The sequence below is a fragment of the Eublepharis macularius genome, chromosome 5 (genome assembly GCF_028583425.1).
Source record: "Eublepharis macularius isolate TG4126 chromosome 5, MPM_Emac_v1.0, whole genome shotgun sequence".
Classification (NCBI taxonomy): domain Eukaryota; kingdom Metazoa; phylum Chordata; class Lepidosauria; order Squamata; family Eublepharidae; genus Eublepharis; species Eublepharis macularius.
The window spans coordinates 143,292,710-143,305,817 of record NC_072794.1 but is presented as its reverse complement, the minus strand read 5'-3'; the positions used below and the strand labels follow the sequence as shown (position 1 = coordinate 143,305,817).

The 13,108-nt window shown below is 42.5% G+C and overlaps 1 protein-coding gene across 1 annotated transcript; it reads right to left on the bottom strand.

Moving 5' to 3' along the window:
- Positions 1–335: 335 nt before the first annotated feature.
- Positions 336–3,150, bottom strand: LOC129330922 (WAP four-disulfide core domain protein 5-like). The gene is made up of 4 exons (XM_054981197.1): positions 2,939–3,150; positions 1,957–2,097; positions 1,586–1,726; positions 336–1,030 (listed from the first exon to the last, which is right to left on the bottom strand). The coding sequence occupies exons 1-3, from the start codon at positions 3,018–3,020 to the stop codon at positions 1,587–1,589; spliced, it is 363 nt and encodes a 120-aa protein (XP_054837172.1). The 5' UTR covers positions 3,021–3,150; the 3' UTR covers positions 336–1,030; position 1,586.
- Between the last annotated feature and the right edge of the window lie 9,958 nt (positions 3,151–13,108).

The following is a 13,108-nucleotide window of genomic DNA, read 5'->3' as shown; positions in this document are numbered from 1 at the left end:
GTCACTATCATGAAGAAGTCCATGGATGGGCTGTGCAAGTGTGCCACTCTGACCCCCCCAGAAAGACAAGGCTGCCATCATTAATGAAACACAACATAACTCCCTCGAAGGAGCAGAAATGGAGTACAGATCTGTGGACTCAGTGGTGCAAATGGATGAGGCAGTCCACTACCCTGTGGAGTTCCTCAACATGCTCAACCCTCCTGGCTTCCAAGCCCACAAGCTTCTCCTCAAAGTGGGGGCTCCAAAGTGGGCGAAATGAGGTCTACAAAGAGGTCCTTCAGTAGAAAAAAAAGTTGTACGTATTTTTCACTTTATTTATTGCACTACACTCTTTTCCTTTTAAAAATCTCTTCAATAAATGTTACATTTTGAAATTCACTTCATCAGTTTTAGGCATCAACATGCTTCGCTTTATTCAAACACTTTTGTGAAGCTCGGGTACTATGCTATTATACTACAAAGCCAACTCAACCCCCGCCCCCCCCGCCAACCAAAAAATGTTACATACCCAAGTATTATAATGGGATTTAATTAAATACCGTAGCAAAGCCCAGGATCAAGAAAATTGCCCTAAGAAACACTAATTGACCACAAATGTCTTCTCTTTAAAAAGTGGTCTTCCCTCCCTCAGTCCCTCCTATTCCCCAAAAGTCAGATAACAAATGCCAGCAATGAATTATATCTTTGTGCAGACAACGTATAATTTAGAATGAATGCTTGTTGTAGAGAGAGTTCAGGTGATGGCTGCAAGTTCCACACAGCCATCCAACCTTCTCTAATGAATATAAAAATTATGTACACAGGCACTGTATGGTAGGCCAGATAAACACACAGAGATTCAGAGGAAGGGTCAGCAACTGCAGTCTGAAGGCATTCTACATGACATGTCAGCTACACAGTGCTGATGAGTATGCAGCTGGGTGGGAAGTGACAAGTGATGCAGGGGATTCTAGCCACTGAGCTCCTGTTCTGTCTTGATTCTTCTTCCGGAGACATCTTTGGCCTCTTGGTGCAGTAGGGAGTTATGCTGGGGGAAGGAAGAAAAAAGGAAAACTGATGATCGAGAAGAAGCAGATGTGGGTCAAATGTATGTTTAGCTGAAAGCTGAATGCATTGTCAGGTAAGACACAAAACTTGGGGGTTTGATTTAAATCCCAATGTGTATAATGGTCGGAAATGCAGAAAATCTCCAGTTGTTTTCCAGCACTGAACCTGCCACGTCACAGCACTGAATCTTCCCGACTTTGGGAATTAGGCAATCTCAATGAGTCGATCCTGTGCCACTGTCTGCTATGGAAATTTGATGCACTTGTTTATTTTTGCAATTTGTTCCTAAGTAAGGTCACTAAAGAGATCATCTGTTCACCCACCCTCAAAACAGAGCAGCTGAAGCTTTCTTCTTTGAAATGGAAGCATCACACAGATTATGGAAGGATGCCTAATAAACTATACATAAAATGGACTGAACCAGTTCAAATTGTAGATGAGGGACACCCAAACTTTTAATCCTTCCCTTTGTTAAAAATGCCTTCAGGCAAGCAGAAATTGCAAATGGTCCAACACTTTTTGTTTTAAAAGGTACCTTATACGGGGTCTTTACATTGCACCACACACTCATAGGAACAGCACTTTTGAGATCCAGGACAGTCAAAGTCACCATAACAAAGAACACGCCCTCCAGGAAGGCATGCTGTTGGATCAAGTGGACAGGATCCAGGCTTTACTGAAAGAGGAAGAGGCCACAAATTAACATTACCAGGTAAGCCATCATTAAAAATACTTAGATTGAGAATGCAGGACACTTCCCATTAGCATGGCCCTTGATAAAGAGAAGAAATATTTTCATTTGCCATTGTTTGGAACACCACAAAGTTCGGTTGACTTCACAGGGAATGCACTTCCTCTGCATTAGGACCACAAGTAAAACAAATTACAGGCTTTCAGTTCAGGTACCTTTCACGGGGAGTACACAACGCTTCGCACATGCGTTATAGCAGCATTTCTTCTGTCCTTTGCAATCAGCATCACTTCTACACAGATCATCCTCGTTACTAATGCATACTCTGTTATCTCGTGGACAAGCTCCAGGTTTCCCTGTAAATCAGTGAATTTAACAATATTGTTATGCTTGAAAATAGCTAATCCTGCACTCTTGACACAAAGGCCTGGAATGGAGTGAGTGGTCTATAGAACTTTTAATTGCAGTTATAGGAGAGAGAAAACAAAATACCAAAAATGGTTCCTTCTGGCACCTCCCTTGAGCAGCAGAGTTTTTACAGCAATTATGACATCCCTAAGTCATAGGATGGCCTCTTGGAAAAGCCCACCATGACATAGGAAAGCCCAACAGGACAGCAGCAACATGGAGAAAGGCTGCAAGAGTAGCAACACAGTATTTACAGCCCCAGATCAACCATAGCCAACAGTATGCATGCATGAGTACACATGCACGCACACACACATTCTCTCTCTCATGCAAGTTGCCTACTGGTTGCTGCTGGGCCTGACCCAATGAACCCTCTCTTTAAGACAAAGACAGCCCTGGAAAGGGACCTGCACTCTCTATCTGCCTTTTACTGACAGAAACCAAGACTTGAAGTTTGGCAATGCTGTTGTGGTTGCCTAATAACAGCCACTGAGGGAATTGTTTTCCTAAAGCTTGGGGTTTGGGGTTAACCCAAACCCCATACAATGTTTTGTTTTGTTTTTTAAGATTTCAGATTTTCCTACAAACCTGAGGTAATTTTTAGTTTTGTAGAAAGATCTGTCTTTTCTATTCATGGTTCCATTCTCCAAATTTAAATATCCACAGATTTGACAATGCTGAGATTTAGAGAGATTGATGTGTGTTGCTTATCTGAACTGCAGGGAGACTGCCTTTAGATATGATAGACATGTATGTTCTATGCCTCTGTCAATTTTTTTTTGTACTCACAAATACTCTGTCCAGATGCAGATGGAAGCTCTACCCAAAGAGCAAGAAGAGCCAGGCAGACGACGATACTGTATGTCTTCATGGTGTTGTCAGAGGCTGGCTTTGTAAAGTAAGACAGGCTGGGTTTTAAAGTCTTCAGGGGTAAGGCTAAGTAAGGAAGAGGAGGAGGTCTCTGCAATTAGGATGGAGCCAGCTGGTTCTCTGATCTTTAAAACTCATCTCTTTGTCACTGTGTCCCACTTATGTGTGGTTCATCTGGCTTGAGTGGGGAGTTTCTGTCCCTGGACCGGAGCTGGGCAGTTCCGTCATTGCTTAAGAGTAATCTGAATGGCATGTTACTACACCTCTCTTACTACACCTGCATGCCATTTACATGAACCTAAAGCTTGTAACGACTATACACATCAGCAATTATACAGATTAACAAGCATTTGAGACACAAGAAGCAGAAGACAGAAGAGGTTGGAACACTTCTTTTTGAAGAAAAGCTGAAGAGCATGGGACTTTTCAGTTAAAAAAAAAGACAACAGAGGGATGACATGAAAGAGGGTTAGGAATACATGAAGCTGCCTTGCATTGAATTGGACCATCAGTACATCAAGGTTAGTAGTGTCTACTCAGACTGGCAGCGGCACTCCAGAGTCTCAGGCAGAGGTCTTTCACATCACCTCCTACTTGATCCTTTTAACTGGAGATGCTGGGGATTGAACCAGGGGCTTTCTGCATGCAAAGCAGATACTTACCAAATTTAGGTTTATAAAATTATGCATGGAGTGGAGAAAGTGGACAGATAGAAAATGGTCTCCATCTCCTACAATACAAGAACTGAGGTTCATCAATTGATGTTGATGGCCAATACATTCAGGGCAGACAAAAAGAAAAACAGGCAGCGGACACAAGCAGAGAGAACTTTAAAAGGGGGCAATACAGCTTCGTTAAGGATAGGACCATCAACACTTACTAGTCATAATAACAAAGCTATAATGACTAAGGGGAACCTCTGTATTCAGAGGCAGCAGACCTCTAAATACCAGTGTTAGGACTGGAGGCAGTATCGTACGAAGTCCTTAGCCTCCAAGCCCTGTTTGTTGGTCCCCTAGGGCAATTAAAGGGCTACTTCATGGGACAGTATGCTGGACTAGATGGGCCACTGGTTTGATCCAGCAGGGCTCTTCTTATCAATATATTTAATTCTCAACATGGCCCTATCTGTGGTTACTTAAGTCTGGAGATTGGAGTCACGAACAGAAAATATACATCTTTCTAACAAAGCCTGAATAAAGACACAGGCTTGCACAAAAATCTGAAATGTTAAAAAAAAGGTGGATTAAACCCACCCCCAAATAATAAAAGCAGCACATATAGCTTTGAGAAATGAATGCCCTCAGTGGCCATTGCTAGACAACCACAACAGTAGCCTTCAAACCTTGGTTTCTGTGAGGAAAAGTTAGAGAGGGGGCAGGCCCAGCAGCGGCAGCTGCATGACTTGCTACCACCTGATTTGCATGACTCATCTGGGCCTGGCTGCTTACTACTGTTCAATAGCAGCTACTCCACAAAAGCCAGTGTGGATGTAGGATGTAGGTTCAAATTTCCAGGGGATTTGACTTTGGGCCAGTCCCACACACTCAGCCTAACCTACCTCACATGCTTGTTGTGAAGATAAAATGGAGGAGAGGAGAATGATGTAAGCTGGTTTGGGTCCCCATTGTGGAGAATGGTGGGACATAAATGAAGTAATAAAGGTGGGGCATAAATGACAGTGTGGCATAAATGAAGTTAAGTATTTATATAGCTGAAGATGAAGGGCAGGTAAAACAATGTGTGGATGGGAATAACAGAAGGAAGCAGGGTGTTGCCAGGAGGAGGAGGTAAAGTGTATATACTGGAGGGAGGGAATACAGAAGACAATAAGGTGGCACCACACAAGACTTTGTGTGTTTCTCCTTATGCAACTGAGCCCAGCTTAGTGACTGGCACTGTATAGCTCACCTGGAATTTCCAAGGGAGATGTTGTAAATTGGATGGTGTGTGGGAAGGGAATAAGGATGGAAGCTGGAAAAGGGGAGAGGCTATGGGGGCTTTCAGGGAAATGAAAGCGGAAATAAGGGGAGAGTGGAAAATGAGATGTTCCCTACAAGTCCTTGTGGGTCCCCTGCTTGTTAATATATCTAATTCTCAACATGGCCAAATGTGTGGATACTTAAATCCAGAGACTGGAGCCATGAACAGATAAGACAAATATTTTCATAAATGAGAAGAGGGGGGTGACTCAAGTTTGCATAAAAATCTGACATTTTAAAAATTTGGGGGTTAACCCCCTCCCAAAAATTATAAAAGCAGCACCTGTAGCTTTAAGAAATGAAGAAATGTGGGGTTTCTTAGGTAACCACAACAGTGTTTGTTTGTTTAAAACATTTTTAGCCCTCTTTGTACTTTATGGCACTCAAGGCAACTTACAGCAGACATCAAAAACCATAAAAAATGCAATTTAAAATCACTACATAAAACTGTAGGTAAATAACATTAATTGAATGCTGTTCTAAATAAAAACTGTCTTCAGCTGCCTCCTAAAGTTTGAGAGTGAGGCAGCCAGGCGCACTTCCCTGAGGTAATTGTTCCACAATCATGGGACAACCACTGAAAAGGCCCTCTCTTGTGTACCCCCCAATTGAGCTCCTCTGGCTGATGAGATAATCAGGAGGGCTTCTCTCTGTGATCTTAACTCCTAGGCAGGAACATATGAGAGAAGATGGTCCTTCACATACCCTGATTACAAGCTATGTGGAGCTTTAAAGGAGAGAACCAATGAATTGGGCTTGGGAACAGATTGGCAGCCAGTGTAGTTGCTGTAATCTTGGAGTCACATGCTCTTGGTAGTTGGCTCCAACTGGCAGTCTAGCCATAGAATTGTGTATTAGCTGCCATTTCTGAACACTCTTCAAAGGCAGCCCCGAGTAGAGTGTGTTGCAATCAGAGCCTCTGAGAGGAATTTTATGAGGTGGTGCAAAAAAATTTCAGCGCTCCTTTCCTGCTCCATTAGCCATCGTTTTTTTTTAATCTATAATGGTTTTAAGCATAAGTTCAAAAAAGGTAAAAAAAAAGCTTTGTATTTACTTAAAAATGAGCTTTCCTTGCCTTTTTTTTGGTGAAGAATTTCTAATGCAGCATCAAAATTAATTGTTCTAGCAATGTTTGATTCAATACTCAGCCTGACCAAATCTCTCAATGTTCTTGAGACATTGTAGACCTTGTAGGCCAACAACATAAGATATAAATGCTAGTCTTCATACGTAAACATTTTATGGGACTTCAGGAAATTCTTGGGCCCCCTTTGGGCCTCTTTGGGGCCCCTCTGGTCCCATGGGCCCTGGTGCAATGCACCTGCTGACCCCCACCCCCCTCTCATAGGGCCTGGTTGCAATAGTACAGTCAAGAAGTAAGGCATGGAGCACTGTGGCTAGATTTGACAGAACCAGGAATGGATAGAGCTGACACTCCAGCTGAAGCTGGACAAAAGCACTCCAAACCACCGCAGTGACGTGGTTTTCTAAAGTGACTGTTGTGTGTCAAGCAGGGGGCAGAGCTGGAGTCCTCCAATGAGCAGGAGTCCCCTGCCAATGGTCAGGGGGCAGAGCTGGAATCCTCCAACACTACCTTCTGAGACTGATCACAGTCTGTTATTCTGGATTCCACAGTAAAAGTAGAAATAGAGTTTTCTCAGTTTAGATGTCCTATTTGTGTACTACATGATGTTTTGAGAATAATAGCATAATAATAACTTTAGCAAATATAAGCATGAAACTCAGAGGCTCAAACTAGTAGTCTGTTGCCAATGTTCTTGGTTGGAGAAGAAGCAATTCCATTTCTTTAAAAGCTGTCTACAATGTCCTTATAGTGGTACTGGCTGCTTCAAAAATGCACAGAGATTTAATTAAACATGTCTGGCACTTGTTTAAATGCATCAAAGGGAAATACAGAAGGATTGAGTCTGGAAGGCCATCTTAAGCTCAACAATTTCAGCTATTTCCTCAGGCACTGGGAACAGATGTTGTGGTAAAACTTTCTAATGGCTTGTATTATGGATTTTGTTTAAACTGCTGTGTTATTTTATGCTGTTTTAATAGCTTGTTTTTAATATTTTAATGATTTTACTGTATTGTTTTTATTTGAGATCCAAATCTTCCTCCTCAATTATATCCCTCGTACTAGCCAAGCGCTTCCCTGTGATACCATGAAGGCATAGATATGAGGGCTGATATCACTTTCCTTGCTCTTCCTCTGGCTTAAAATAAATCTACATCCTCGTGGCCTCCTTCCACTCATTCTGCTAGATGACTTTCGATCCAGCTGGCTGAAAGCTACCCAAGTGACAATTGCACAACTCGGATTCTACTCTTCAGTTCTCCTTCAGATGGTTGGAGACTTAGCCAGACAAGCTTTGAGGCAGAGAGTTGAAGATACTGAACGGCAATCTGATATTTCTAGATCTCCCACCTATACTGTAGCACCTCACAAACACTACCTTTCTACCCCGGCTCCTTATTTATACACGCTGGAAAATAACAACCAAAGAAGAGCTTTCACCCTGGCTAGATTTTCCGCTCGGCCATCTGCAGTCATCGAGGGCAGATACCGTAAGATCCCTTGGGCAGAGAGACTATGCCCATGCAATAGTGGTGAGACAGAGACGACGGCCCATATGTTCTTTTGCTGTCCTTTCTATAATGTGATCCGTGCTGTGCATATTCTTCCATTACTGGAGCATTCTATAGACACTTCTGAGTTGGTCAACATAAATAGGCTTCTGTCTGATGAAAGTACGGAGACCACTCAGCAGGTAGCCAAGTTTTGCTCCCAAGCAATTAAACTTCGATCTTCTCACATCTTGCCTGGCAATGTTGATGAAGAATTGATTGTAATATCTAACACATCATCTTAGCCATACATTGTCTGGAGTTGTGCAAACCCTTATCTCCACTTATAGTAAGTCCTAATTTAAATTGTTAGATGTTAGTTGGCATATTCTGGCCTTTTAGTAGTATTGCACTAGTATGTTTTAGTTTTTGATTGGTCCTGATGGACTTCTTTTAATTTTGCAAGTTAGTGTTTGTTATGAAATTATGTATCCACGTATAGACTTGTTACACTCTTGCTGTATTTTATATATGCTATATTCTGGTCGCTTTTATCTCATTCCTCTCTGGTCGCTGGCTGTAATAAAGGAAGAAGAAGATATGAGGGCTGTATAATTCCATTCATGTTGCATTCTAACATGTGTGAAGTCAGCATGTTTAAAGATTTGGGAAATCCCACCTACCAGATCAAAAGTCTCATAAATTAATCAAAACCCAATATGAAGTAAGCAAAATCCATGCCAATTAGACAGAATTCTTATCGACATATGATGAGATAATCCATACTAATAGAAACAGGAATGGATCTCCTATTTCAAGGACTAAATACACAGAATGAAACATACATGGAGACATAAAATCCTTCAAGGAATAGTATTTAGACTTTTATTCAGAGATGTGTGAAAACAACATGAACAACATGATGAAAACAACATCAGCGTGAAGTGATGGATTACTTTTTCAAATGCAAATTCTACCATATATCATCTGAAACAGAAGGAACAGAAAAACAGGTTAAATAAATTGGCTCTGGTTCACTTATATCAGCTTAATATCATCTATTAAAACACACGATAAAATTCTTGAAGACACGTATCTTAGACAGACATCCCTGCATTGGTATCCCTTCACTTATGTAGATTTTCTCCTTTGACTACAATGGGTCAAGTAGCATTTATTTTGCATTCAATATTTTAAAAATTGTGCTTATAGATCATCAGGTTATAAATGATTATCTTACAGGTGGAAAGATGCACATATAGCAGCCAAAATACTTTAAAAAGGAAAACAAGCCATGTTTGAATTTGAAAATAAACCAGGTAAACAATTGTTCCAATTATTAGCAGAGAAATTATCAGAGAGTTGGAGAAAGCATCATGCTATGATGGACAGTGTCAAGTCAACCCTATTGCCAATCAGGGTTGCCAGTTCCCCCTAGCAACCGGAGAAAACAAACCCTCAATTAATAAATGGCATGGGAGAAATTCTTAGAATAGAGGAATCAATTGTTGAAGATTTTAGATCCCCTCCCCCCAAATTATATCAGGTAGTGACAGTAGAAAAAACAAAAATGCAAAATGATTAGGCCTTCCATAGTTGTCAAAGGAACGTTACCATTTTAATTGAACTATTCAAATAGAAGAAATTACAAATTAAATAAATAATTTAAAGTTGGAGAAAGCATCATGCTATGATGGACAGTGTCAAGTCAACCCTATTGCCAATCAGGGTTACCAGGTCCCCCTAGCAACCAGCCGGAGGAAACGTACCTAGCTGGGGTTGGGGGTGAGGGTGGCTTTCCTGTAATGTCATCACATCGCAGGGACTGCGGTGATGTCACTCCCCACGCACCTGGAAGTGACATCATCATGTTGTCAGAGCCACTGGAACTGCTCTAGTATTGGGACGAAAATCGATGTTTTTTCCCCAAACACCAGGGCTTCACCTGGCAATGTGATGATGTCCTTTCCAGGAGCACAGTAAGTGATGTCTGTGCCTCACCAACAAGTTCCCCCACACTGCTTATGTTCCCCCCGTTTCCCCCTCTTTTATCCCCTGCAAGACAGCTGAACAGCAGCAGGAAGTGCCAGCTGGGGTGGGGGATCCTCCACTTCCAGTGGGTGCTTGGCAACTGTATCACTGACCTTCTTCCTGTATGCATGTTTTAATTATGTATTTTGCTTTAATGTTTTTGATTGTTAGCTAACAATAACCTGTACAATTGTCAAAGAAATGGCCAAGAGGCTTTGTGTCTTCGGTGCCTACTGTTTTTGGCCAGTTGGCACAGTGTTTTCCTGCGAGAATGGAATAAAAAAAGGCGGTATTTCTCGAACTATTATTTAAAGTGCATTTCCTCAGATCCCAATAAATAAACTCCAGAGGAAGATCCCTAAGGACAAAAACAACCAGTTTCCATGTGTACCTTTTCTAGGTCGCACACACTTCTTCACACAATTAATCATGCAGCATATATTTTTGCCAGGACATGCATAATCAGAAGTACAGTGATAAAATATATCAAAGCATGGATAAGTAGAATAATGGGGACAGAACCCAGGCTTTCCTGTAACAGAAAGATGCCACAAATTAGAACAATTTTTTAAAAATTAATAATACTCCTGATGCTACTCCTGATGCTACAAATTAGAACAATTTTTAAAAAATTAATAATACTCCTGATGCTACAGTGCAAGTATCTGGTTTGGTAAAAAGGTTTTGTTTAAGAGCAAAAACCATTATACTTTGCCAAGTTTTTAAAGAGTGCAAAAGCATATTTATTTGTATGGCTCCTCTGCCGACCTGCTCACAGCAGGCCACAATTAAAACAAACAATTTAAATAGACTTTCTTACAAATCTGTAGTCTTTATGTTATTTTTGTATTTCTATGGTGATCAAAATAGGCTGCCTTGAGCCTTTGTGGATAATATCTGCTGAAATGTCAAAAGCCTTTGAGAGCATGCCATTGACTCCCTCCAGTCAAGAGTGTACATGCTTCATTTTCTAGCAGTTCTTTGTTCCTCTCCAGCTGTGAAGAAATGAAGTGATGCCCATTGGTAGCATTTACAAAGGCTGTGGATTTATGGAACACAATTTCCATCATGATGTTGCAGGAAACATACTCCACAACAATAACTAGAAAAATATGTGAAACAAATTTAAGTTCCACGTCCAAAATGCTTTGGCTTTGTACTCACGTTGCAATACAGAGGGCATCACGGTCGAAACAGTGAGGAGAGCCACAAAGAGGAAGATGCCCCAAGTCTTCATGGCGATGTCAGAAGTTGGCCTTGATCTGCAACTGCTAACCTAGTCAGGCTGGGCTTTAAAGTCTCCAGTGGCTAATTATGGGGAGATGTCCTTCTAACTTGGGACTCTGCCAATTCCCTGACCTTTAAAATTCATCTCTCTCTCATTATCTTGATCAATTTGTGACCCATTCATCATTTGGGTAGTGAAATTCCAAAGGCAGCTTCAGCAGTGCTCACTGAGTGTGACGGATGCAGCAACATGAACAGGGGGAAGAGTTGACATCTGGGTCCCAGAACCACTGTGTGCCATTCCAGACATGGAGACAGAGTGGGAGGAGCACCCACAGGGATAGGCTTGGGTGCAAGGCCATGGACTGATGATGACATGTCCAAGAGCAGCCCCTCAATGTTCACCTTTTGTCCCTTACAACAGTCACCAGCCACTCAAGGTGGCCAGTAGCCACCCCCTGAACCTCAGCAAAGCCACCCAAATATTACTCAGTCTGGGACACAGCATCCTCCCACTCATGCCCAGCATCTACCTTTTCCTCTCAATGGCTGCTCACATAGAGGCCAGGGTAGCAGGGAGGTGTTGAATGGCCACAGACCACATAGTCTGGGCCAGGGCACTGGTCCATAGACACAAGCCCCACCAGCAGCCACATGGGCCACTGCAAAAGGGACCATCCTAGGATGCGATGTTCCCCACCAGCCACCCCCATGCCCCTTGGACCCTGCCTCAACCCCATACAATGAAGTCAAATCGTCTCATGGCATCAGCCTGGCCATACTTGGTCACTCCAGGATGTCATTCATGCCCAAGGCATGGAGGATACTTGATGCACAGGTATTTGCCATATTCAGCCTGCACCATGTACTGGCAGGTAGGCCAGAGAGCAAATGTTCGCTGCTAGGCAGATGCTTTCACCAGGGGGTGGGCCATCTGCTGTGCTTTGGCAGGCTAGGGTGGGAGCATGATTGACCATTGTTTCCCTGTCCCCTATAGAGAATTGTGGTCACCCCCTCTCACAGTTGGCTCATTGGCCGGCTTAGAGTCACCAAACTCTTCACCATCTGTGCCATACTTCAAACCATTGTCATCTGACAACCACTGTCATTCCATCCGGTGGGGGTGGAGTGGGATACTCCTAGCCAAGTATATGGGGACCAGATCACCTGAGCCACCACGGATGAAGCAGGTGTGGTCCCTGCATGGTGGGGCACTCCATGTGCCCATGTGAGGTAAGTACCTCCCACACAACTCCACCCCATGCCCTTATTCATCTACAACCAATCCCTCACGGCCTCCAGGCAAACCTTGAGATAGGCCATTTACTGCAAGAACTGTATAGCCTGCAAAGAATAAACACAGTGGCAATGATGTGGTTGGTTTTTTTTAACTGCTAGGGGTCTGTTACTTTTTGCATGGGGAGCATCAGTGGAAGTATGAATATTATACACACTCACACACATTAAATAACTAAATCAAATACAATTTGTATTCAGGAGATGGAAGAAGAATTTACTCAGACTCTCTCACAAGCTCAACATTTTAGGGCGGGGGGACCACCTAATGCCAGGCTTTTATCTAGTCCAAGCAGACAACATACACTTTATAGAACACAATAGGCCACCAAGACCTGAGTCTTGCTGCAGAACAGCAGGATGAGATTGTGTGGTGCTAGAAAAAAGACATGGCAGGCTCAATATGGCATGTGAGCACTGACATCAATGTTAAGGAAGAAAGGAGTTGATGCAACTGTTACCCTATGGGATAGTCTTTGAAAAATTAAAGCTTGATAAAATAGTAAGAAGACAACAAGGAATAAATGCTAGTCATTTCCAACTTTATGGAGAAGTAAACTTATCATCAGATGCCAACATTCCAAAAAGACAGAGTGTCTCCATTAAGATGGAATCTACAGTCTAGGCAGCCCCAACAAGAAGGATCTGTCTCTCCCGTCCTCCCTCCAGAGGGCAAATGGGAGTGGGTGGGAGTACTCACAGCAGGGCCTCTGAAGAACGATACATATAGGGGTAGGTGGTTCTGAAGAACATGTCCTGATGCAGCCTATTTAGACATTAGCATTTTCAAGCATCATCACCTCCATCTTATGATGATTCAGTTTCAGCTTGTTCACCTTTAGCCATTCAAGCATAGCAGCCAGGCATTTTTGGTACTGCAACTCCCATGGTCACTCTGAGCTGGTGTCCAGTTTTGAAACTCCTAGCTTCATTTTCTGATGAATTATACCAACACAGACACACGCGCACACACTTTTAT

Coding starts and splice junctions, on each gene's coding strand:
- LOC129330922 (XM_054981197.1), bottom strand. CDS start 3,020: ATGAAGACATACAGTATCGTCGTCTGCCTGGCTCTTCTTGCTCTTTGG. Junction 2,098..2,938: donor TGCATCTGGACAGAGTATTT/GTGAGTACAAAA, acceptor ACTGATTTACAG/GGAAACCTGGAGCTTGTCCA. Junction 1,727..1,956: donor TTGTGTACTCCCCGTGAAAG/GTACCTGAACTG, acceptor TTCCTCTTTCAG/TAAAGCCTGGATCCTGTCCA.